We start from the raw sequence: 24,721 nt of genomic DNA on the forward strand, positions 1-24,721 counted from the left end.
GAGCACACGCTCTCACTCAGCCCTGCTAAAGCTGCACTGCAGCACCCAGCTGTGTCTGACTGAAGCAGTTTGCATAGAGTTAAGCAGAGAAGGGCCTGGGTGGGTAGTTATGTTCCTCTTATTCTGCATTCCCACTCTGCTGTTGATTCACAGAAGGAGGGATGACATAGAGAGAGATGAGGGTTAAATACGCAAGAAAAGTAGAAGAAGATAAACCAAGATCCGAGTCTCCTGAAGTGCCCTGCAGTTGTGGTTCTGTCCTTTGGTACTTTCCCACTCAGTCTTGTTTCTGCTATCTGTCTGTCTATCAGTCTCTCTTTTCCTTTGGATTTAGTGTGCATACTGAACATCCAGAACCATGACGACTCACGTCACCTTAGAGGATGCCTTGTCCAACGTGGACTTGCTGGAGGAGCTGCCTCTTCCAGACCAGCAGCCATGCATCGAACCACCTCCATCCTCCATCATGTACCAGGTACCTTCAGCTCCCAGAAGTGGTGGGACTAGGGGGGTTGTTATTGTAGCTTATGCAAAACACTGGGGCACATGGTGCTGTGAGAAGTAGCTGAAAACATCCTGGGTACACTGTGTTTAAGGAAATCTTCAGAACAGATCTAGCCACAAATCAGTTCCCAAAGGCTTTAGAAGGGAAGCGCTAAAGATTGGTGAAAAGGATCTTTGAGGCTGAGAAAGACACAGAGACCTTAAAAAAATAAGGACTAGAGTGCATGAACTAGTAAGAAGCAGGAGACAGGATTTGTGATAATAGCAGAAAGTTCTCAGCAATGTTTTGTTATACACATATTTCTGTGCTTCCTTTTTATGGTAGTGCATGCATCTAAGTAGGTCAGAACCAAAGCTCTGCCTGACTTTGGCCAGCCTGTCTCAAGCACAGCTGTTGGTTTGGGGAGCTGATGCCATGCAAGGGAAGGCAGTTGCCACAATCACTCCTCTGCCTTGAACAACCACAGTTAGCTGCAGCTGCACTGACCAAGCAGAGCTTGGCATGAGCCCAGGGCAAGGCTCAAACTCACTGCTTTTGGGTCTGCAGAGGGGTGCCTCAGCTTCCTGGCCACTACACCACACCCTGCCCTATAGCACACACCCAGAGTTAAATATAATATGGGGTTACTTTCACCATCCTGTCACTCTTGAATTCATGGCTTACCCACAGCAGTGTTTAAATGCAGCCATGCAGTGATTGCTGTGCCACGTACCAGGGGTCTGAAATTACAGTATCTCTTTCAGCAGGTCAGGCTGCAGGCTCCTGCAGTAGCTTCAGTAGCTCCTTCAGGAGTGTTGATACCTCTATGGGTTATCAGACCCAAAGGCATTTCTAGGCTGTTGAAGTATCAACTCTCTCTGGAAAATCTTCACGTAATTTTTGCTGACCTTTTCTTTAAATCATTTTTACTCTTTGCTGGCATGTGTACTGTGAGGGGCTCAGGGTCCAGCCTTACAGCACTGATTCCTTTCAGGGCCATGAGTGTGTACACAGTGCCAGGCCTGAAAAAAATCATCTAAACTGGATCTAGAGCTACTGACCAAGCCTGTTTCCTTGTCATACTTGATTTTGTGTGGCTTTCTCCCTTGGTAGCCAGAAATGCATATGCAGTCTTAGCTTTTCTTGTCATATGTCATGTCCTGGAGGCACTGAAAAGAGTAGCCCTGCGGCCATGGGTCCATGCCCCTGGCTTTCCTACTCATAAAATCAGTTGAGGTGTACATGGCTGCTGCAATGCTAATGTCATTGCAAAGAGCAGCTCTGGATACCTGGGACTTGTGTATGCTTTGCCCTTCAGCAGATACCATCAGCCAGCCTTCGTGGAGGAAATTACCCAGGCGTAGAGCGTGTGAACAGGAACTCAGTGCAGAAAGGCTGAGAAGCTGCTTTTCATCCCCTGCCCTGCTTTGCACTTTCTTGCTCCCTTGTCCTAACCCAAAGCAGTAGCTCAACTTTCAAAACAACTGTTCATCCCAAAGCATTTGCTTGCAAGAGCAACACTAGCACTGATAATAGCATGTGGATGAATGCTGACTTTCATATTTATGTTTTCCAGACATCTCGTTCCTTGCCCTTTCTGTGTGTTTATTCTTTGCAATTCCTGCTGACAGGATGTGGTCTTCCCCTAGCAGCCAGGGTACAAATAGAAATTAATGAGGCTGCATCTGTCTTTGAGTTACCCAGCTACAATCCTTAGAAATTAGGTTTGCTCTCTGGTGTGGCTGCAGTTCCCTGTGGCTGATCCCCCACCTGAGTCTGGCGTAATTCTACAACAGTTTGTCAACCTTGATTGCCATATTTTCACACATAAAATCCACAGGATTTCCTCTAATGAATACATGTGGTTCAGAAACATCTCAGGCTGCACTAATCTACTTCAGACCTAGAGGTGCAGCACCTCAGATTGTACACAAGCTGCTCTTGTGCCCCAGGAGCCCTACTGATTCTGCTTTGTGCTAGCACATCCCATGCTGGACTGTATGAGATGAGCAAACAGCTAGCTGTATTTTAATCCCCATCTCTCCATTTCACCCACAGGCTAATTTTGACACCAACTTTGAAGACAGAAATGCCTTTGTGACTGGCATTGCCAGGTACATCGAGCAGGCAACAGTGCACTCCAGCATGGTGAGTCCCCTGGACGCTGCCCCAGCGATGCTGAGCCTTTGGTGTGTGCCCTGCCCCAGCAACACCTCTCTGTCTTTCAGAATGAAATGCTGGAGGAAGGCCATGAGTATGCTGTGATGCTTTACACATGGAGGAGCTGCTCACGAGCCATCCCTCAGGTACTCCAGCCCTTCCCAGAACACCCACTTGGTTTTGTCTTTAGTGTGAGTTTGTTTGTACTGGAGACAAGGGAACAAAACGCAGATGACGCTGAAGTAGGTAGAAGGGTTGAAAAGAGAAACCACTGACTTCAAGTTGTCCTCTCCCCACCAAAGTCTCAACCACTGATCTCAGCAGCTGGTAGCCATTCCAGAAGCAGATCTGTACTGCTGCCCTACCAAAGGCCATCTGCTGAGTACCCTCACAGGTATAAAAGCCCTGACACCTCCTAGCAGTGCCTCATAGCTCAGTCACACTCACCACAGGCCAACTGCCTTTACAGTTCCTGATTTCAGCAGCCCTTCCCCTGTTCCCCAAAACCAATTGCTCCTGAAGTTACTCCATCCATGCAACACCAGCTTCTTTGCCCTACCCTGCTAACAGAACACAGCTGAGCACACCAGTGCTGTACTTGCTCTCCCTGACTTGCAGAGAGCAGATTAGACAGCTGGGGCAGGTTTCAGCATCCCAAATGGCTGCCCATTCTCTCAGATACTCTCTCTGCTTCCATGGAAGCCCAAGAATTGTAGATGTTGTGTGAGGATGCATGGAGGAGCACTTTGATATGCCAGAAACATTTCTCCAAATGCCCTTTTTGCTGCTGATAACCCGAGGATCCTGGTCTTCCCTCACCATTTAATCATTCTCCTCATCTACTGCTAGTTCTGCTTCCACTGTCTTCTAGCCTTGTCTCTCCAACCTGAATTTTGGTGGCTTTACCCTGCAAACACCTCCAGACATGAATAAGGTTGCCCATGTGGCCCAGTGATTACTATTCAGCCTCCAGCTCAGAGCTCATCTTCTGCAGTATGAACACATGCTGGTTCATTGCAAAAACGCTGACTGACAATGCACTGGGGCAAGTGCAACGTGCTTCCATGAACCAGTGCTTCTATGCAGCCAGGAAAAAATATTTCCACATGGCTGGCAATGCCCATGTTTGTGATTCCCTGGGAAAGGTCAAACCTCACTTCCCCTCAGGTTGTTCTCTCTTGATGGTCTCATGAGACCCAGCCGTAGGGAGATTTCTGCTGCTGATTGGGTATTTGCTTATCTCCCATTTACATTTGACGGTGTGCTGTTATTGCCTCTCCTGGCTACACTAGCAGAAGGCAAGACAGTGCTAGAGATAATCTGTTTTGGCATTTTAGTGTTCTCCCATCCCAGTCAATCCCATGGTTTGTACCTCTTCAAGCACAGCTGGTGGGGTCCCTGCTGTCTGCCCCATCCTGGGCCCCAGGCAGGCAGTGCTGTGGCTGTGTGTGAGCAGACAGCACCATGGCAGAGGGTTCATTTACAGATTCACCAGATCTGATCTTGCAGTGGCCCCTGAGCTTTGCCATGGGGCACATGGCTGCAGCCTGTTCTCAGCCCCCCAGCCTGGCTGCTTGGTCATGGACACCTGCCTGTGCTACATCAGAGGCTGTGGTTTCACAGAGGAAGAACAGAGCCTATGCCTAAATATGCACCACTCCTCTCTACTGCAAGCTGCATCCTCATGGCCTGTCAGTATTGCCTGACTGCAATATGAAATACCAGGGCAGGGGCATTAGATTCCCCGCTACAGAAAAGGCAAAGCTACTTTTACATCTTCCCAGATGGAGAGCCAGCTGATTTGTCCCCTCATGCACTGTACATCAGCTGCTGGGTTACTAAATTTGCACCAGAGCTGTCAGCCCCGTCACAGCCTTGTGTCAACAACAACTGGAAACAAAACCAGAGGAGGACAGCAGGATGCATTGCCTTGGGCAGCTGGGTTTTTCCCTGGAAGTTTGGTAATGACTCTGAGTAACTGTTTGGAAATGAGAAGAATGGCAACTAAGTCCTTAAGTTTAGCTTCCTAGGATTGCAGTGAAGGTGATTCACTTCATTGCTTGCTAGCTGCATGCAATCTGATCAACTTCTAACAGGTCAGCAACAGAACCAAAATTATCCCAGTGAGGCAACAGCAGAGCCATAGCCTGGTACCTGTGTGTCCATGGGACTTTGCCACACAGAGTCTCAGCTAACTTTGTGATATAAGATTCCCATGCTGTGTAGCAAGTCCAGGCTCCGTATTGCATGTGTTCTACCTCAGACAAATGCATTAGGAGACTTTGCTGTCTCAGAGTCAGGACTGTGTCTGCTTACAATGCATGGAGAGAGTTTCACATGTGAGAAACAGTCCTTTCTGCTAACACCTACAAGCTTCCTCTCAGAATCACAGAATCAGCCAGGTTGGAAGAGACCTCCAATATCATCAAGACCAACTGATCACCCGACCCTATCTAATCAACTAGACCATGGCACTAAGTGCCTCACCCAGGCTTTTCTTAAACACCTCCAGGGATGTTGACCCCCCCACCTCCCTGGGCAGCCCATTCCAATGGATAATCTCTCTTGCTGTGAAGAACTTATTTCTAAGACCAAGCCTAAACTTCCCCTTGCACAGCTTGAGACTGTGTCCTCTTGTTCTGTTGCTGATTGCCCAGGAGAAAAGACCAACCCCCACCTGGCTACAACCTCCCTTCAAGTAGTTGTAGATGGCAATAAGGTCTCCCCTGAGCCTCCTTATCTCCAGGCTAAACAACCCCAGTTCCCTCAGCTGCTCTTCATAGGGCTTGTTCTTCAGCAGAAGATGGTGGCTGTTGCAGTCCACAGCTCTGCTGGAGAGTGATGCTGACAGAGGTGACTTGTCTTTGCAACACAGGTAAAATGTAATGAGCAGCCAAACCGAGTGGAGATCTATGAGAAGACAGTGGAAGTCCTGGAGCCAGAGGTCACCAAGCTTATGAAGTTCATGTATTTTCAAGTAAGTGGTCAAGGATAATGGCACCAAGAATTTATTACTGTGGTCTTAACTTACCCTGCACAGGCCTATGCTATCCTTAAGCTGCCAGGCCAGCTTGGAGAGCCCCTGAGGCCCCTCATAGGTCTCTTGCAGCTAGGAGAACGTTGCTCATCCCCAAAATTTTGTATGCAAGTTGGGAATAAGCACATATCAGCCCTCGAAGTTCAGGGAGGACCAGAGCCCCCCCACTGTGTGGAGCTAATGGGTGGCACAAGCTCCTTTTTTTTCTGGGGTGTTGGCTGGTGGATGTGAGTTGCTGTTTCTCCACTGGTGCCAGCACAATTCAGTCTTCTGCTCTTACCTCTGAAGTAAAGCCAGGAAGAGCTGAGGGCTGATGATGCAGCTGGTGCCTGGGGTGGGGTGCAGCCATGCATCTGGACACCCTCCTGCTGTGCCAGCCAGAACAGGGATGTGCTCACAGTCCCCTGAACTCATCAGTCAGCTGGTAAAGAGCACTGAAGCTTAAATTTAGCAGTTGCTACACTTAAGGCACTTGACGAAATAATGCACTTAGATCCCAACAGAGCAATGACCATGTGGAAAACACTGAACTGCTGTGGGCTCCAGGGACCTCTCCCCATCACTGCTTGTGTTCATAACTGGCTGCAGTTGAGTTTCATCATTTTTAGGTTTTACATCCTATGAGGTCATTATGCCCCATCTAAAAAAGCTGAAGCCTGATCTTGCAGAATGTGCTGCTCTCTGAGCAGGCAATCATAGAGGCTTCAAGTCCCTTTCTGACCTCCAGCAGTGAGGATGTTTGCCTGCAGTTGTCTGTAACGCTGCTGAGTTTCATGGTGACAGCGGAGAGGGACCCAAGACCCTCCATCCCCAAGAGAAGAACACTTTTGTTAAGGAAGGCAGTGGTGGGTGGGTGCAGGGGAGTCCCAGTGGTGGTACAGTGCCCATGCATGAGGCAGTGCTGGGATGACCCTGTCCTGCTGCCTTCCAGCGCAAGGCTATCGAGCGGTTCTGCAGCGAGGTGAAGCGCCTGTGCCACGCCGAGCGCAGGAAGGACTTTGTCTCTGAAGCCTATCTCCTCACCCTGGGCAAGTTCATTAACATGTTTGCTGTCCTGGATGAGCTGAAGAACATGAAGTGCAGCGTCAAAAATGACCATTCTGCCTACAAAAGGTGAGAGGGGGCAAAGCAGCAGGAATGGGGACAGGACTGTGCCTGCTGTGCAAGGGAGTGCCTGGTCTCTCCTGTAGCAAGGTCAGGAGGACATCAGGAGGCTGGAGGTTGGGGTTTTATGCTGCTGGAGGTTGGGGTTTTGTGCTGCTGGAGGTTCTCTTTGAGTTTAGGCAAATCTCTGAGCCCTGTTGTGTTTCAGTTCCTTGTTGGTAAAACGCAGAGCAGAGCTGTACTGCAGAGGGGTCTGGGGCTGCTGCATTGTGGCTGCAGGTCAGACAGGCAGGGTGGGTGGCGAGTGATCCTTGATGATGTTGGATTTCTCCCTTCCAGAGCTGCCCAGTTTCTACGGAAGATGGCAGACCCTCAGTCTATCCAGGAGTCCCAGAACCTCTCCATGTTCCTGGCAAACCATAATCGCATCACACAGGCAGGTCCTTTTGTATCCAAACTACTTAACTCTTCCATGTGTAGAGAGAGACAATGATCTCTTCAAGGCTGACAGCACTTCAGACCAGATTGTGATGATAGCTGTTGGGTCATTGACTCTAACTGATGGCCTTTTGGTCAGGCCACTTAATTCTAGCAGTGTCTTCTCATGGGTCATTTTGGGTGTCTTTGAAGATCTTTGTCAAGACAAAGATGAAAGTCTAAAAGAGGTAGGAAGAGCTGTTGGAGGAGGACATTCTGCCAGAACCTTTTCCCCTGTTTTTCTCAGGAAGTCCATCCAGTCCCTCTCTGTGACTGCATGGGGACCACAGATCAGCTCCTATGGCCCTCCACACTCCACAGGCTCTATAGCTTCTACTAATTAGGTTAAATATTGCAGAGACTTGAGAAAGTCAGCAAGTCTGCTTCTAAGGCATCTTGCTTCACATCTCACTCTCTGATGTTTGGCTGTTGTGATCAGTCTGAAGGGGAGAGCTGTCCTGCAGACGGAAAGTTGTTCATTATAGGTGGTACCATGAGGTCAGTCTTCTGCCAGTGACATAAGAAAAGTGCACAAACAAGATTTGAAGAAACCTTCTCATTCTACCCTTAATCCTTCAAATATGTTTCTTCCCTGGTTTCTGCTGTTCCTCTGTCTGTGTGGATAATGTGGCCCCTGTTGATGTTTCAGTGTCTGCACCAACAACTAGAGGTTATCCCTGGCTATGAGGAACTGCTGGCTGATATTGTCAACATCTGTGTGGATTACTATGAAAACAAGATGTACCTCACTCCCAGTGAGAAACACATGCTCCTAAAGGTGAGGTTCAGCTATGTTTATGGGGCTGGGTGCTTGCATAGTTTCACTTCTGTTTCAGTAAAATGAAATTCCCTCCCAGGACGCTTTTCTCTTCATTTTCTTGATTTTCCCCTGCTTTGGGTTTCCATGCAGCCCTTCCCTGCAGAGCCAGCATCCTCCGGACGCACGAGTTGCTATGAGATGGGAAGGCTCTCTGCATGAGGCAGCAAAGCTCCCTTCTTCCTCTTCCTGTTTCCCTTCTGATCTCTGTTACTTTGTGTCTTCTGCTGTGATATCTCAATCGTCTCCTTTTCTCCCCCTTTTACCCCTTCTTTGTAGCTCAACAGACTAGATGTGGCTGTGGCTCAGAGATGTCCAACCCCAGTGTTCTGAAGTGGCACCTCTGGCAGTGCCATGAGCTGCCTCTGTTCCTGCTGTAACTTGGACCTTCTCCCACCATTTCTCTGCTGTCCTTTTTGGCTTTCTCCCATATTCACATACAAAAATCTTCCTTCCTCTCTCCGTTTCCCCTGCTCTTCCCCATCTCTCCTTCTGTCTTTTCTTCCAATCTTTCCCAAGGCTTCCAGCAGCTCTGCCTGCCTGGGACTAAGCACATGCATTGTGGTGGTCTCCAGCTAGTGGATGAGAGCATTGGTGGGTGCCCTGTGCTCTTCAAAGCTGGAAGGAGATTTTTGTTGTGCATGGATGTGCAGGATCGTGATCTTGACCTGGGTAACTGTATAGGACATGCCAAAATCACAACCAACTTCGGAACTCTGAATTTCCTTCTTGATACCCCTTCCCAACAATAATTCTCTGCAGAAGGCAGTTATTCCAGGTTTAGTTTCCCAACTCTAAAGAGCCCTCAAGGTGAACATCCCAAGGTATCTGCTTGTTTTGTTTATTTGTCCTTCTTTTCAATCAGTCAGTACACTAATTGCAGTCACTGCTACCAGAAGAACTTCATTACCATGGTATGAGTCAGCTAAGGTTCTTTGCAGCATAGTGTGGGTAGCTTGAATATCTCTAATGACTTGTACTGAATTATAGGGGGGGAAAATGAATCCAAAAGAATATTTTAAATCATTTCAATTCTTCTTCAGGAGTAAATGTTTGCCTTTGGGTGGAGTTGTTGAGTTGTTGTTATTTGGGAAGGAGGAGGAAAAAAATTATCAAAGTGAGCATCATGTATGCACAGAAACCAGAAGCAATCCATCACATGTCCTCTGTCTACCATGTACATCCTTACAGATCTGGGCAGGTTTTATACAGTCTTGTGATGAGTGTCAGGTGGGACAGGAGCTGAAATGGTCCTTCCTTATGCTAAGTGATGGAAAACTTGACTTGTGCTACTTCACACTAATGAAATGCAACCTTTCTGTCTTCTCCAGGTGATGGGGTTCGGCCTGTATCTCATGGATGGGAATGTCAGCAACATTTACAAGTTGGATGCCAAGAAGAGAATCAACCTTAGCAAAATAGACAAATTCTTCAAGGTCAGTGACCTCCCTGGGTTAGGTTGAGGTTTATTGCAGGCCAATGAATTACTGTACCATTAGTACCATTGCCTGTGCTACCAAAATACCCCAAATCACAGGAATCATCTTCAGGTCCAAAAAGTCCAACAGGTATAGAAATTATCTAGGCCAAAGGATGAGGAATGGGATTGCTGTAAATGTGCATGGGCACAGAGCTGCAGCATGGGTGAGACAAGCGATGCCAGCCTTGGTGCCAGCAGAGCTGTGGATGGGTGAGCAGTGGCTGGGGCTGGCTCTGCTGCTGTGGCACTGGGGCTGGGAAGCTGGTGGGATCTGAGGACCCTACACCCATGCTAGGCAGCCAGGTGCCAGTGCAGCGCTGCCTGCATCCTGCCAAATGGCAAAGGATGGGAACAGCACATTGGTTATCTGCTTTGTGGATGCAGGGTGTGCCAGACTGGGATCACTTCTGTGTCTGCACATTTCTGAGACAGCTTTGCAGTCTCTGGAGGATCACTGTGATTTCAGGCCACCAGCAAACCTGGCTGGTTTGTTGAGATCTGTGTGGGTGATGGTTGCACTCCTCTTTCCCTCATGAAGCTGCTGAGGGTGCAGCTGGCCAGCCAATGTGTGATCTAGCAGTCTTACTTCAGGCGTAAACTGTGCTCTGGCAAGACAGAAAAAGTTCCTTGGAGAGCTTGTGTCAGCTGAGACTCAAGGTGCTGAACGACTTTCTCATAGGGCCCACCTGTTGGTTTGATGAACCATTTTTGTCTTGTCTGAGATGTGGGTTTTGGGGAAAGACCCATGAGAAGTGGATGCACCCAGTGACAGGGTGGGAAGCAGCTGTGCAGCCCTCCTCTGCCCAATCACATGTGCAGCTGAGTCCAGCCATAGGTTGGTCCGCAGCTGGAGGCCAGGCTGTTTTGCCCTGGGGCCACTCAGCACAAGATATCCCATAATAACCCTGTTGCTCCTCACCAAAATCTGGTGTGTGCAAGCCACCTGTCACACGTGGCATATGGAGAGAGGGGCTGAGACCCCACACAGCACCATTCACTGTGGGAAGTGACACCTTCTCTCCATTGCTTCTGCACACAGGCTGGGTCTGGGAAGCATTTTAGGTGTGGAGCAGGTCAGCTCTAGGAGGCATGGTGAGATCTGGCAAGGAACAAATGTATTGGCAGCAAAAAATAAGTGTAGCAGGAGGACAGCAGAATAACTTCCCAGATGGAGCAATTAGTTTTCTTTCAGACCTACTGACCTTGAGCAGTCCTTCCAGAGTCCTTTTGCTTCCTCTGTATTAATCTTTCTCCTGAGATGAAAAGATGAGGTTTTGTTATCAGCATTTGCTTCACATCAGGGAAAATGAGAAGGTGATGATTTTGAAGGGGGCACAGAGCACTTCTTCCCCGTTACTCTTTCAACAAAGTGGATTCTTTATGCAGCTTTACCCAGAGAGCAGCTAAGAGCCAGAAAGAAGAGGTCAGTTGTGATGACAGTAGAGGATACTTCCCTGCCTACTCCTGACTTGCAGTTTATAGATGATGTGCTGGGTCTGTGCAAGGGGAGGGAACAGGTGAGCCCAGGTAGCTGAAAGATTGGTGTACCACCTGCTGCATCTCACCCTCAGTGAGGGAGGACCTACTTACCCCAATTTGCATCATCTCCTGGGAACAGCTCTGAGAGCAGGGCTGAAATGCCTGCACAGGAGACTACAGAGGACACCCTAGTGGCATGACCAGAGTGTCCTCGTGGATGCCACTGGGGAGACTTCTAAGGCATGCAGCTCTGCAAAGGTGATTTATCATGGCACCACTTGGAATCCTCTGAGTTTTCCCTGGCTTGGCTTTGCTAATTTAGTCTCAGTTTAAATCAAGCTCTCAGTGTAACCAGAGTGTGGTCATCTCAATGCATTCAGATAGATTTGCTGTTCATTGCAAAGTGCTGTGGGCCATAGAGAATCAGGTAAAATGTTTCATTGCATGAAATAACTTTCTTCTTTCCAGCTTTTTTTTTCCATCTTCTCTTCTCCAACATATGCTGTGGTCTCACCTAATCAGTTAAGTACCACTCCAGACTATCAGATCTCAATCAGAAAAGGCCAGCTGCTCCTCTTACTACATCTGCTTACTGTCCTCTGATTAAATTTCTAGCGGATTGCGCAGGAATTTGAGTAGTGAAAATGAACTACCCCTTCATTTAAACCTTTTATGATAGCGCCACTGGGAATCCCTGGTGACAGCATTACACATCCTCCACAGGAGTCAGCCTGAGAAGAGAAGCCTGTGATAACAGGACAAGAAATTTGCCACCACCTTCCCTGAATTACAGGGCAAGGCTTTTATAGCTGGGTGAAGTAGAAGCTTCATGTTTTATTGAAGCAATGTCAGTAGCTTTTGGTTGAACTTCAGCTGCAGTTGAAAGCTTAGTGGTACTTCTGGTGCACTGTGAATTTATTTCTCGTCCAAATACTCCTGAGATGCAAAGGGTGGGCAAAGCCGTGATGTATTGCCTGTGTCTTTGTAGAGAAGTTTTAAGGCACATCACACACAGCCAAAGTGCCAAATTATAGGCTGAGTCCGTGGAGAAAGACGCCACATGCCTGGGAATCCAGCCAGCAAAGCAACCTATAGCTCCCTTCTGAAGGGAGCTGCAGCACCTCGCTGCCAAAAAAGCAGTGTGCTGGCTTTTATCCTTCTCTTCTCTTGGAGGGTTATGGTGGGAGGCAATAAGCCCTGCTCAGGAACACGCTTCTGTGTCTGTTGTAAAAAGAGCCTTTCCTCTGGGCAGTTACAGCACTGAACTATCCTGGCCTGGTGTTGGTGAGTCCAGGGCACCAGAGTACTTGCAAGGATCTGATTTTCCTCACACAGAAAGCCTTGTGATCGTTTTCAGCCACTTCCTAGGTCCAGGTTTGCACCTTGCTTTAAACAGCCTCAGAGACACAGGATGCAGTTTCGTAGCCCTTGTGTTGGACCAGGGCCACAGGCTCGCTCTCCGCTGTGTTTCAACCATCTTTTGTTTTCTTTTCCAGCAGCTGCAGGTGGTTCCTTTATTCGGCGATATGCAGATAGAACTGGCCAGATACATTAAGACCAGTGCTCACTATGAGGAGAACAAATCCAAGTGAGTGCCTGCCGTAATGTCTCTTGGCTTCTGTGTGTGTCCCAAAAGCTGTGGGAGCTATAACTCCCCAGCGTGTGTGAGGTCTGTGCACAGGTACCTGTGTGCGTCCCTGTGAGGTGTGAGTCCTGGTGTGCCAGCTCTGTGTGTCCCTCCTTGGCCCTGCATGGGAAGATGTCCTCATCAGCCCCTGACTCTGTCTGTGTGCAGCCAGCTCTTAACCAATGTGTAGCCATACCCCTGGGTGCCGGCAGGGGAGAGGGCACGTCTGTACCTCAGCACCCACTGGCAGGGGCTGGGAGGGTGCTCGATGGCTGGCAGTGAGGTAGGAAGAAGGGCAGGAGGCTGGTGCATGGTTTGGGGCAGCCGCTGAGTGCTTGTGAGGTGTGCGCGCCCAGTGTGAGTGTGAGCAGAGTGTGTCCCTGCTCTGGAGAGATTTTAATCCACATTTTTCATCTCAGGGACAAAATCCTCCAGAGCATGAACACAGTAGTTGACCTTTTTGCAGTAGCCAGGGCATCTCCTCCTAGCTCAGGCAGGGTTCATAAGGAAAGGCAGCAGGAATGAAGAGTGACCTAGGGACCCAAATGTACTGGAGGTGAAGGAATACTGTGGGAGAAGGGCAGAAATGGAGTGTTTATAGGAAAGCTCAGGAGTAGTGTGGAAGTAAAGCACTGCTTCCCAGCCTGTCTTCACAGGCAGTTCACTGCTCCCACCAGACGAATCTGCAGGTGTTGTTTCAGATCATACCAGACGTGTTGGGTTTGGATATCCTTGGAATGGTGTTTGCAGCCACATGTAAGCAAAGCCCATGTGAGCTGCGTCTGGCTGTAATCACAGGAGCAGAGGATGTTAGGGGTTGGAAGGCACCTCTGGCGATCTTCGAGTCCAGCTTTCACCAGTGAGTGGCCTTTCACCCATGGGACCATGTCGTGTGGAAGTCAGATTTCTCCAGCAACTGTGAGAAGCAGCCTAGCTGAGTTGGCTCTTCAGCAGGGCAGGAACTAACCTGCAGTCTTGTGTCTCTGCTTCTGTTTGCTCATCCCCTTCCACCTCGCAGGGGCCGGCTTTCCTGCTCACCATGTCACTCACCCAAGAACAGCCTTCCCCAAAGGCTGGTTGAAAAGTGCAGATTAATTGTTCCTGAGAAATTTGAAGACAAGGTGGCAAAAATTCCTGAGCAAAAGGTTTTCACCTAGAATTGGGCAATAAAATCTCACAAAATGTAAATGTAAAGTCTATAAAACCTGTGCATATTTTGGTCCTAAATCCTTCAGAAAGCACATTTCAACGAAACCTGTGTCAGCTGCGTTCATTTTCTCATCTCAAAACCAAGGTAGCTCATGGGCTGTTCACCTGTGCACAACTTTAATGTCTGTCTCGAACTCTGTCTCACCAGGTCTGTGTGCCGTGCCGTGCTAACCAGCATTCCTTCCTCACTCACTTGCTTTCCCAGCAAATTGCATGGGACTCCCAGCACTAACTCTGCCAAGGTGGTTCCATGTTAACCCCATTTCTTACTAATACTGTTTTTGTCACTTTCTTTCCCCCCCGTCTCCATGAAAGTGGAGTTACTTGGTGTTTTCCCTGCATGGCACTTTGTTTCCGCACTGTGGCCCAGGCTGTGTGTGGCAGGGAGGGCTGGTGCAGCCCTGGCCATTCCCTGCTAACCTGCCCATTGTCTGGTGGGCAGCACAGGACATTGGAACGGGTAAGAGTTGAGTGATGGGACTGTGGGAGGATGGATTTCACAAGGGATGACATGGTCCAGCACTTCCAGGACTTTCCAGCACCACAAATACTGGCAACAGGTGCTTCAGTTAACTGCAGGAATATGTCTTCATGCCTGTGTCCCTATCAGGCAGGTTTCTCACCTTCCTTTTGTACAGCCAATCTAGATTAGAGAAGATCACAGAATCCCAGAATGATCTGGGTTGGAAAGGACCTCCAAAAGTCATCTAGTCCACCCCCCTCTGCAATAAGCAGGGTCATCCTCAACTAAACTATCTGTCTTAAGTTGGACAGGTGTTCAGGGGGTTCTGAACATGTATGTTGTGATCACAGTAAGCCATGAGAGTCTCAATGACAGAAATTTGCTTTCACAGAGTGCTTTGATGGAGCCATTTTGGTTCTCTGTGGCCAATACAGGTTGGGGAGAAAGGAGATGTTAGGTTAAACAAACCTGATCTGCACCATTTCTTCACGTGACTGTGCCTTTGGAAGGGGAGCACTGCCTTCTTTTAGGATGCCATTACACTGTTACACAGTGCATGTGTTTCAATGCAAATGAAAATCTAGTTCATTTAATCATATTCTGCTCATGATTTGTTCACTGGTAGTGTGAGCCAGAACCAAAAATGGAGTGGGAGGGATATTCCCTTGCTGGTCCCTTGCACTCTTTCCATGAGCCAGCCATTTCAGACCTGGAGGGGTAACCTCTAAGGGGATGTTTGTCATGGGAGGTTTAGCAGAAAGGATGCAAGAGATAAGGAGTTTTTGCGGTTCATCCTTCCCTGAAAGCTTGTTCAACACTGTCTTGGGAAATAGCCATCTCTGCCCATTACAATAAGTGAGCCCAACATGGAGAGCAGCCTTCAAAGTGGATGGGGTATAACTCTTCAGGCTGAAAGGTGAGGCAAATGTCCACATTATGCTGTGTGAGACCACTTCTGAAGACTCCACACACCAGGGGACATGAGATGGCAGCCTGTTTCAGTGGTTGTCTTATTTGTCCTGAAGGTGGCATATCTTGAGCACATTGAAGGGAAGAGAGAAGTTGAGAGCAAGGCTTTGTCCCTGGGGATGTCTGAGTGTCCTGTCTTTGAAACCGTTGCTCTTTTGTCCAGGTGGACATGCACTCAGAGCAGCATAAGTCCCCAGTACAACATCTGCGAGCAGATGGTCCAGATCCGAGACGATCACATCCGCTTCATCTCAGAGCTCGCTCGCTACAGCAACAGTGAGGTAAGCTCAGAGGACAGGCACCATAACCAGGATCATTGGATGGACAAGGCTGGGAGAGGACAAGTGTAGCAGGTGTATGGTCTGCCAAGGATGTACAATGGGAAGGGAAGAGGGACAGAGGTGAAAGAAACCACTTCTGAACCCGGCAGTGTCTAGTGATTGATGAGAGGCCCCTGCAGGTGCAAAATCCTGTGCTGCAGAAGAGTCACTGCAACAGGGGAAAAAAATTGCAACTAAATTTTTATTAGCCATATGGCAGAACAGTCATGACGTGCATTAGGTCTTTTCTGGTCAGGGCTTTGAAGGAAGTTCATGAGGGCATCTCTGTTCTTTTCACTACTGAATGTCAGTGCCCTCTCTGATGTCACTGTGACTGGTTTTTGCAAATGTGTGATCCTCATTCACCAGTGTTGGTTTAATGAATTGTTAGCATTCTAAGCCCTTTCCTTTTGGGCTTTTGGGAGATTTTGGCCTTTTAATGATTTGAACTTCAAATCAGTAAAGATTTCAGTAGTACCATCCATCAAAAAAAGAATGGGAAAGTAAAGTTAAACCAGTCAGTTGTTTTCTCTGAGGTGACATGTCAAATTCATTTTTCTGCTAGAAATAAATTGACTGCTTGATTGAAAAAGGCCCTGCCAAGCTAAACCCCTTTTCCTGAGGGATAATACGTGCAGTGCTCAACTTTAACTTGATTGTAGGTCACATGGAATTCATTTCATCTGGGATTTGAGAGAGAGATCTCTACCTGCTGTTTGGCTTAGTAAAGCCTCAGCAGCAAGTTGCTGAATCTAGCCCTGATGTGATGCAATGTTCTCCAGGTGGTCACTGGCTCAGGACTGGACAGCCAGAAATCAGATGAAGAGTACAGAGAGCTCTTTGATCTCGCTTTACGGGGACTGCAGCTGCTGTCCAAGTGGAGTGCCCATGTCATGGAAGTGGTAAGATCAGGCAGTTAATGACCCTGAGTATCCTCTGTACTAAATGGAGAAAGAGAGCTTTATCATCTCACCCTGGACCTGAACCACCCTTTGAGGTGCTGAAGTGTCCCCACCAGTGTTAGAGCAGGTCTGAGTGACTGTTCTCCTAACCAGAACACTTTGGTTAAGTACTGAAAGCTGTTTGGGATGAGTCTGGGTCTTGAGCAACTAAAACTGTAATTCAGATGATTGATGGAAGTTCTTAATTTATAAAATTTCCAGTTGTCACAAGTCCATGGATGTCAAAAGTCCACTGTGACTGGCAATCTCCCAAGTAAACAGACACAGTATTTGGTGCAGTGATAATAAGGCCAGGAATAAGCACAGATTGTGCTCCTAAAAGAATGCCAAACAACTGTAGTGATGTCTAGGGACATAGGGCTGACATAGGACCCTCTTCAGTCTTTCCAGCCTGTATTCTTACTCATTGCCATGTTGACAGTGTCTCCTTCCATCTTCTAGTACTCCTGGAAGCTGGTTCACCCCACAGATAAATTTTGTAACAAGGATTGCCCAGGAACAGCAGAAGAGTATGAGAGAGCCACCCGGTACAACTACACCAGTGAAGAGAAATTTGCCTTTGTGGAGGTAGGTGCCAACTGCACTAGAGTAAGCCAGGGCTGGTTTCCTGTTCATGTTCCTTAAGCCAGGTGAAAAGGAGGGAAGGGCATCTCAGCCAGTTCTTCATCCCTGTGGTCCACTGTGGTAAGGGTTCCCAGATTCCTGTGGCTCTTAATTTAACCAGAACTAAGAGCTGCTGGCATAGAAACACTGCAGCAATGCAATTTTCCTCTAATTTCCTAATCCTGCTCTTAGGCTATGGTTGTGTGCTGGAGAAGGACAGAAGTGAACCTCTATGTTCTCTTAATATTGAGATATTAAGCCTGAGAAGGGTATTCAGGGCTCCTGAAACAAACAGAAGGGTGTGGGCTTGCAGAGCAGTGTGATCTGGAGCAAGATCAGAAGCTATGCTCAGGGGCTGTGCAAACACAAGGGATCCTCAACCAGGGATCCTTAGTCCCAGGACCCATCAAACCTTGGTCTGACTGCCTGTGAACAGTGAGAATAGTCCTCCAAGCCAGGCTGTGGGAGATCTTCACACCTTCATCTTTTACACAGTCCAAGGTGGTTTGAACATTGCCTTAATTTTGCAGCTCACTCCTTCCTGTGAACTGTCACTGTGCTCCTGTACAAGGAAAGCTGTGCCATGGTGTGGATGGAGGTCTGTGCAAGCCGTGGAGATGCACCCACCTGTGGAGCACATGCATATTCCTGGAATTGTGTGTTATTACAGATATCAAGAGATCAGGAGGGGAAACAGAGCCTAACAAGGGACAGAGGCCATTTGCAAGAAACAAGTGGTGCAAATGCCCTCTTCGTCTTGTTGTGATCTGCAAAGCAGCTAACATAAAAAGATATCAGCCACCTAATTCTGGGACCTAGAATTCATTTAGGCCCAAATTCTCTTACTGTTGGATTTACAGACCTTTTCATAGAGTGGGAAAAGAGCAAATACATCAGGTTTTCATTTTTGCTTCAGGTAATTGCCATGATCAAAGGTCTGCAAGTGCTGATGGGCCGGATGGAGAGCGTCTTTAACCAAGCCATCCGCAACACTATTTACGCAGCCCTGCAGGACTTTGCCCAGGTGACCCTGCGAGAGCCACTCAGGCAGGCAGTCAGGAAGAAGAAGAATGTTCTCATCAGGTTAGTCTGTCCTTCCTGGATGGAATGCAAAGCCCATGTATTTATTTGACACCTTGGTACTATATAAGCACACAGCCCTGCATATACCTTGGGGGTATATGACTAACCAACAAACCCTGGCCAGGAGCTCTTTCCAGGGTAGCTTATGGGCATGACTCCCCCAGTGACAACAGTGTGTGTCCCCACCTCAAATACTTTTCCTCCTGTATCTGCACAGCAGTGAATATTTTCATCTTGAAGTAGAATCAAGCTTAAGCACCGCTTTCCCACCCACTCCAGTGTCCTTCAGGCAATTCGGAAGACAATCTGTGACTGGGAGGGAGGGCGAGAGCCTCCAAATGATCCTTGCCTGAGAGGAGAGAAGGATCCTAAAGGTGGATTTGATATTAAAGTCCCACGACGAGCAGTAGGACCATCAAGTACACAGGTATGTAAATGTTTGCCTCCTAGATAGGGAATTAAGGGTCTTAGGGCCATATAGGCATCTCCAACCCTGTGAATTAGCTGTTTCCATGTTCTGTTGTCTGTTACATGTTGCTTTGCTGCCTAATTTGTTGTATAGCTTCTAAACCCTGTAATTATTTCTAGCTCAGAGAGAGAATGGCTTATGGGTGCAGAGAGCAGCAGCCACCTGGGAGAAGTTACTTTTTGTTGCAGAGCATGATGGCTGTGTGTTGTGTGTTTCACTGGAGAGCAGTAACTGCAGGTCAACTTTCTTCCAAAGCTTTACATGGTGCGGACCATGCTGGAATCCCTCATAGCAGACAAGAGTGGCTCAAAGAAGACTCTGAGGAGCAGCTTGGATGGGCCAATAGTCTTGGCCATTGAGGAGTTCCACAAGCAGTCCTTCTTCTTCACCCACCTTCTCAACATCAGTGGTAAGGTTATAGCAGGGGGAGGCTTGAATCCAACTCTTGCATGCACAGAAAGGCAAAGGTAGGTCAGTTTTTCTCCTTATTGACCAGTGTAGAAGATTTTCCCTGATTTTTAACAGATACCCTACTTCTGCTGATTTTTGCATGCTTCTAGGTAGTAATCTTTATGTGAACAGGAAAGAGTCAGCAATAGCAAACAGCCATGTGTGGTAGTTATTTTCTAGGACTCAAATTTTTTGCCTGTCCATGACAAAATTCTGAGCCACTGGGCACGGAAGAAATCTTCCAGAGTAACTTTGAGCCATTGAAAGGTTATCCCTGAAGCTTTAGAGCAAAAGGAATGATCCCTTCTTTCTTTCAATATGAAGTGCTCAGGCAGCATGGACATGATCTGGGTTTAAAAAGAGAGACACACTAGAAAAATATTCCGTGCTCAAAACCAGTTCACTATGAGGCTGCAGCAGCTGCCTCCTATGCACTTCCCTCACTGCTGTCCCTGTAGGGGTAACATGGGTGCCCTCCTGCTGGGGGGATTTCCTCTGTGTTTCAGAAGCACTGCAGCAGTGCTGTGACCTGTCCCAGCTCTGGTTCCGGGAATTCTTTCTGGAGCTGACCATGGGCCGCCGCATCCAGTTCCCCATCGAAATGTCCATGCCCTGGATCCTCACAGACCATATTCTGGAAACCAAAGAACCCTCCATGATGGAGTAAGAGCCAATGGGCTGTGTTGGGACTGTGTATGCACTGGGGCTTGGGATCTTGTTTTGGGGAAGGTTAGGCTGGTGGTGAGCAGTCTTTTTGACATGGGAGGGAAAATAGATGTTTCTTGACTTGCTGTCACATGAATGTGTCCTGTATGAATACCTCATTAGCAGACACACATGGGTGGCTTCCTGGCAGTGGCACTTGCTTATGTGTCATAAACCAGCAGTTGTTAACTGTTGTACTCTGATGTGAGCACAACCTTGTGGTACTGTCGTGTGCGTGCAGCAGCCAGCATGTGCAACCAAAGGGATGTGGGCCCTGGCTCAAGCACCTAAACTCTTGGTGGTTTTTTTAATATATACATAATAAATGCTGAGAGAAATTGCTGTTGTGTAAGTGTAATTATGTTCGTAATATCTTCCTCACTAGGAAAACTTTGTTTTCCATTTTACAGCCCTTGTCAGAGCACTCTGTGGAGTGAGGGCTGGATCAGAGCTTTTTTTTAAGGGCAGAAAAGGAGCAGGTGTTGGTTGAACAAGTCACAGTTTGCTCAAGTTCAGATCTGTTCTAGCTGCTACCAGCAGGACGGGAGTGAAAGAGAGTATGTGAGGGGCTGGAGGCAGTGGAAGCAATAGGAGTGAAGTCAGAGAAAAGCCATTTTTTGCACCAAGCAGGGCACGTGCATTGACAGCATTTTATGATGATATGTTCCAAAATTAATTTAAGACATGATCTATCCTCTAACCCTCAGATATGTACTGTACCCCTTGGACCTCTATAATGACAGCGCATACTATGCCTTGACCAAGTTCAAAAAGCAGTTCCTGTATGATGAAATTGAAGCTGAAGTAAGTTCTTCTTATATATATTGTATGGAAGTACTTCATTGGAGTCACATTGTTCTTTTTGTCAGCTCAACCCAGCAGTTCAGTGAGTTCATCATAGGCATTTCCTGAAAAAAATCTTATCAGACTGAGTTTTCAGAAGATCAGAATTTCCAGAGAGCTTACAGACTGCTGATTGAGGGCTTGATCTTAGCTTAGCTGTGGAACTGTGGAAGCCAAACAACTGTCAAATACTGGGAACATGGAACAGTCTGTCTGATGGGAAGAGGGTTATGAGATACCAGAGTAAAAAGAGAAACTGGCGATCCTTGAGAGAGAAGGATGCCTGGGAATGTGGAACCAGGACCTACAAGAACGTGCAGAAACTATATGAGAAATGTAACTGCAATTTTTCTTATTACCTTTAGCATGTGAGAACTACAGCGTGGGTTTTAGCTAGTGTGACATATGTGTGTGTATTAAATTAGAGCTCTGTGAGGAGCTGTATTGATCTTGGCTGTGTAGGAAGGAGCTGCTCTGTGCTGGTGACACCCTCATAAGATCTTGTCTTTCTCCCCCAGGTCAACTTGTGCTTTGATCAATTTGTGTACAAGCTGGCAGATCAGATCTTTGCCTATTATAAAGCAATGGCTGGCAGGTAGGAAAACCTGACTGCTGATGATGACTGATGATATTACTGCATCCAAATTGCTGTTAACCAAAAGGTTCTCCTCAGGGAGTAGCCCCTGCAAGCAGACATAAAAAAATGAATCATCCCTGTCCCACAGAGGTGGCTGTCCATGTCAGACCAGTGCAGATCAGGAAAATGAATTAATGGTGGCAGGGAGACACTGTGAAATGTGAAAAAAACCATAATAATTAGCTTCCTAAATCGCTATCTGAGCACAATTGTTGAGAGCAGCAGAAAAGCAAACTGAGCTGTTGAAAACATATCCTTGCTTGACTTCTGTTCATGTACCAGGCAGATGAATAAAAGCCTCCCACCTCAACAAATCTTCTTCTCACCCTAGTAAAGCATCAGTGGAACTCTTTGAGGAGTTTTGTTTCTAAACCACATTTGGTCTTAGAGAAGGAAAAAAATGTTCCCACAGCAGATCTTCAAGGAGGAGCACACCTCAGTACCTGGCATTTACTGATAGCTTTCAGCACTATTTTTTATCTTTCTGAATGTTTCATCTGTAAAAGCCAAGAATGATGCTCAACAGTACATCAGTTCCCAGATAACACCCACTGTGCTATAGTGGTGTAACTGGAGTTATTAGTGTGTGGAAATTTCTTGGCATTTAGAGCAAGATGACATGGTTTAGTAGTAGTGGCTTAGCAATAGTGGCGGGATTGCAAGCTCCAGGCAAGCGGTTGGACTGGGTGATTTTAAAGGTCTCTCCCAACCTCAACAGTTCTATGATTCTGTGAAAAAAGGATGAAAACAACTCTGGAAAAAAAATACAGAGAGAAGCTGATAATGGATGTTTCTTTTCTTCTGACACTGCTTCATTTTTTCAGTGTTTTATTGGACAAACGTTTCCGGGCTGAATGTAAGAATTACGGAGTGATTATTCCATACCCACCATCCAACCGCTACGAAACACTGCTCAAGCAGAGGCATGTCCAGGTACTACTCATAGTTCTTGATCTACTATCCTAGTGTTAGTGGCTGGCACCCCTAGCTCTGGGCTCAGTCAAGGTCAGTGCTGGAATGAGAAAGGGTGAATCTGTTTCTGACACACCACACTCAGGGGACAATGAGTTACACTCCACATTTCCTCTTGCATAATGGTAAACTCAGCTGAGGTGTTTGCATCACCACTTTCACATTTAAGAAGATTTGGGTGCTTGGTTTTAGTTTGTGTCTGTTAAAAGAAAAATAAAGTACCTTTTCCCCATGTGCATCTAACATGCAAATATCTTCTTTTCCCAGTTGCTGGGCAGGTCAATCGACCTGAACAGGCTCATTACCCAGCGTATCTCAGCAGCGATGTACAAATCATTAGACCAGGCCATTAGCCGCTTTGAGAGCGAGGACCTGACATCCATAGTGGTAAGAACTGCTATTGACTGCAAGTGTGAACAGAAAAATACACTGCTATGAATACACAGTCAACTGTCTTCTACTCAAGTCCCATCTACAGTAGGTTTCAGCCAGCCATGTATTCTCCTTTATGCTGCCAAGTCTCTACTATTTCTGTTTATGCAGCTTTAATTGCATTATTACTGGACCATTAAGTATCTGCATATATCATAAAGTGACAGTCAGCAGAGCTCATACAAGAGACTTCTGTAACCTGGGAGAAGTAAATCTTGACTTAATTGTCCCTGTTAGATGGAGATGGCTGAGGCATTGTGTGTGTACAGGATTTGCTGCCTTTGATACGTTACAGGAGCACTAGAGTCAAGTAGAGTAGCATTACCACCTTTGGAGGATTCTGGTGTGAAAGCCAGCCACTGCTCAGTGGGGAACAGATGAATTTTACTTTGTGCAGATTTAGAAGGTACTGGAGCAGGACCCCTTCAGTAGAAGTGATACTGGCATAGGGCCTCTGATTTCAATTGATGTCTGTAGCATTTGTTACATCTCGACGGGAAAATTCTGTGTGGGCGTGGATATAAAATCATTCCCCTGGCAATGAAATCAGCTGTTTCTCATGTCATCTTGGTAGTATGTTGCATGTGCTGCTGCTTTATGTGCTGCAGGAGCTGGAGTGGCTCTTGGAAATTAATCGCCTGACGCACAGGTTGCTGTGCAAGCACATGACTTTGGACAGCTTTGATGCCATGTTCCGGGAGGCCAACCACAATGTCTCCGCGCCCTATGGGCGCATCACCCTCCATGTCTTCTGGGAGCTCAACTTTGATTTTCTTCCCAACTACTGCTACAATGGATCCACCAACAGGTGAGGAGAAAAACCAAGGCAGGGGCACCTTCTTATCTTTCCAAAATGTCAAACCTGCCACATAAAATTCACATGCATTGGGGTGAGACTTTCACTCCCTGTGCAATGCGAAAGTTGCAGTTAAAGTGAAGCCCACCAGCTCCCATTGGTCTTGAAAATGTTAGTAGTAAATTCAGGCAGCAAAGCTGGAAGTGATTGCAAGCCACTGAGCTAGTTTAGTAAAGAGGGTTGGTTTACTGTGCCGAAGAGTTGTGGTAGCTACTCATTTGTATGTTTCTTGCCTGCCCTAAATGAGAAGAAATTCTGCTTTGGATAGGTTAAACTGACATTATTTACACCACCAGAAGACTGGGGCAGGAGTTGGCGTTCCAGTTCATGTAGCTTGGGTAATGAAATGCTAATTGCAACTGAAGTTTATCCCAGTCTGTGCCATACCTGCACACAGCACAATTAACTGGGCTCTGCCACTTTCCTCCCCATCTGCCATGCCTACCACAGGTTTGTGAGAACAGCAATCCCCTTCACGCAGGAACCCCAGCGGGACAAGCCAGCCAATGTTCAGCCATATTACCTCTATGGATCCAAGGTCAGTAAATGAGCCACAACAGCCAGAAGGGGTGAATGGTGGAAGTATTTATTTAGGAAGAAAGAAATGCAAGAACTAGGACGTTAACAGAATGGCAGGCGCAAATGTGCGGGGTCATGTTGCTGTCTGAAACGGAAGAGCCATGCAAGAAGCAGATTCAGTGTGCTTTTGTTACTGTTTTCCCATATTCTTCTCCATCACATGCCTATGCTAGGAGATGCTGACACCACTCTGCTTGGTGTTGGCCCTGACAGCAAGGCAAAAAATCTAAATGCCCGGAGAGGAGAGCAAATTTGAGCACCAAAGCTGCTCTCCTTCCCATGAAGATATCACTTCAGGCATCTCATTTGTAGTTCAAAATGGGAATTCCAAACATACTCATATGTGCAAATACAGAGTACTTACTACTGAGAAAAAGCTCTTTTGTCAGGCCATGATGACTGTGCATACAGGCATTATGAGGGCTTGGGGTGTGATGCTAATGGAGAATCACTCAACTGTGAAACTACTTGAGTGGAGTTTATCTTTTGTACATGTTGATTGAT

The 24,721-nt window shown here is 47.2% G+C and overlaps 1 protein-coding gene across 3 annotated transcripts in view; it reads left to right on the plus strand.

Annotated features, from left to right (window-relative positions):
• The first annotated feature begins 358 nt into the window (after nucleotides 1-358).
• The window catches only part of CYFIP2 (cytoplasmic FMR1 interacting protein 2), a 44,170-nt gene continuing 19,807 nt past the window's right edge, over nucleotides 359-24,721 (plus strand). The window contains exons 1-22 of one of the 3 annotated variants that reach the window (XM_054389315.1): nucleotides 359-475; nucleotides 2,543-2,632; nucleotides 2,713-2,790; nucleotides 5,520-5,621; nucleotides 6,613-6,794; nucleotides 7,125-7,221; nucleotides 7,912-8,040; nucleotides 9,411-9,515; nucleotides 12,535-12,626; nucleotides 15,470-15,587; nucleotides 16,409-16,528; nucleotides 17,030-17,155; nucleotides 18,108-18,274; nucleotides 18,554-18,701; nucleotides 18,999-19,152; nucleotides 19,700-19,856; nucleotides 20,606-20,702; nucleotides 21,260-21,336; nucleotides 22,203-22,311; nucleotides 22,618-22,737; nucleotides 23,391-23,590; nucleotides 24,089-24,176. In XM_054389315.1, coding sequence (XP_054245290.1) covers nucleotides 359-475; nucleotides 2,543-2,632; nucleotides 2,713-2,790; nucleotides 5,520-5,621; nucleotides 6,613-6,794; nucleotides 7,125-7,221; nucleotides 7,912-8,040; nucleotides 9,411-9,515; nucleotides 12,535-12,626; nucleotides 15,470-15,587; nucleotides 16,409-16,528; nucleotides 17,030-17,155; nucleotides 18,108-18,274; nucleotides 18,554-18,701; nucleotides 18,999-19,152; nucleotides 19,700-19,856; nucleotides 20,606-20,702; nucleotides 21,260-21,336; nucleotides 22,203-22,311; nucleotides 22,618-22,737; nucleotides 23,391-23,590; nucleotides 24,089-24,176 — 2,673 coding nt within the window. The remainder of the gene's footprint in view (nucleotides 476-2,542; nucleotides 2,633-2,712; nucleotides 2,791-5,519; nucleotides 5,622-6,612; nucleotides 6,795-7,124; nucleotides 7,222-7,911; nucleotides 8,041-9,410; nucleotides 9,516-12,534; nucleotides 12,627-15,469; nucleotides 15,588-16,408; nucleotides 16,529-17,029; nucleotides 17,156-18,107; nucleotides 18,275-18,553; nucleotides 18,702-18,998; nucleotides 19,153-19,699; nucleotides 19,857-20,605; nucleotides 20,703-21,259; nucleotides 21,337-22,202; nucleotides 22,312-22,617; nucleotides 22,738-23,390; nucleotides 23,591-24,088; nucleotides 24,177-24,721) is intronic. The other 2 variants (XM_054389316.1, XM_054389317.1) reach the window with 2 other exon arrangements.

The sequence above is a fragment of the Indicator indicator genome, chromosome 18 (genome assembly GCF_027791375.1).
Source record: "Indicator indicator isolate 239-I01 chromosome 18, UM_Iind_1.1, whole genome shotgun sequence".
NCBI lineage: Eukaryota > Metazoa > Chordata > Aves > Piciformes > Indicatoridae > Indicator > Indicator indicator.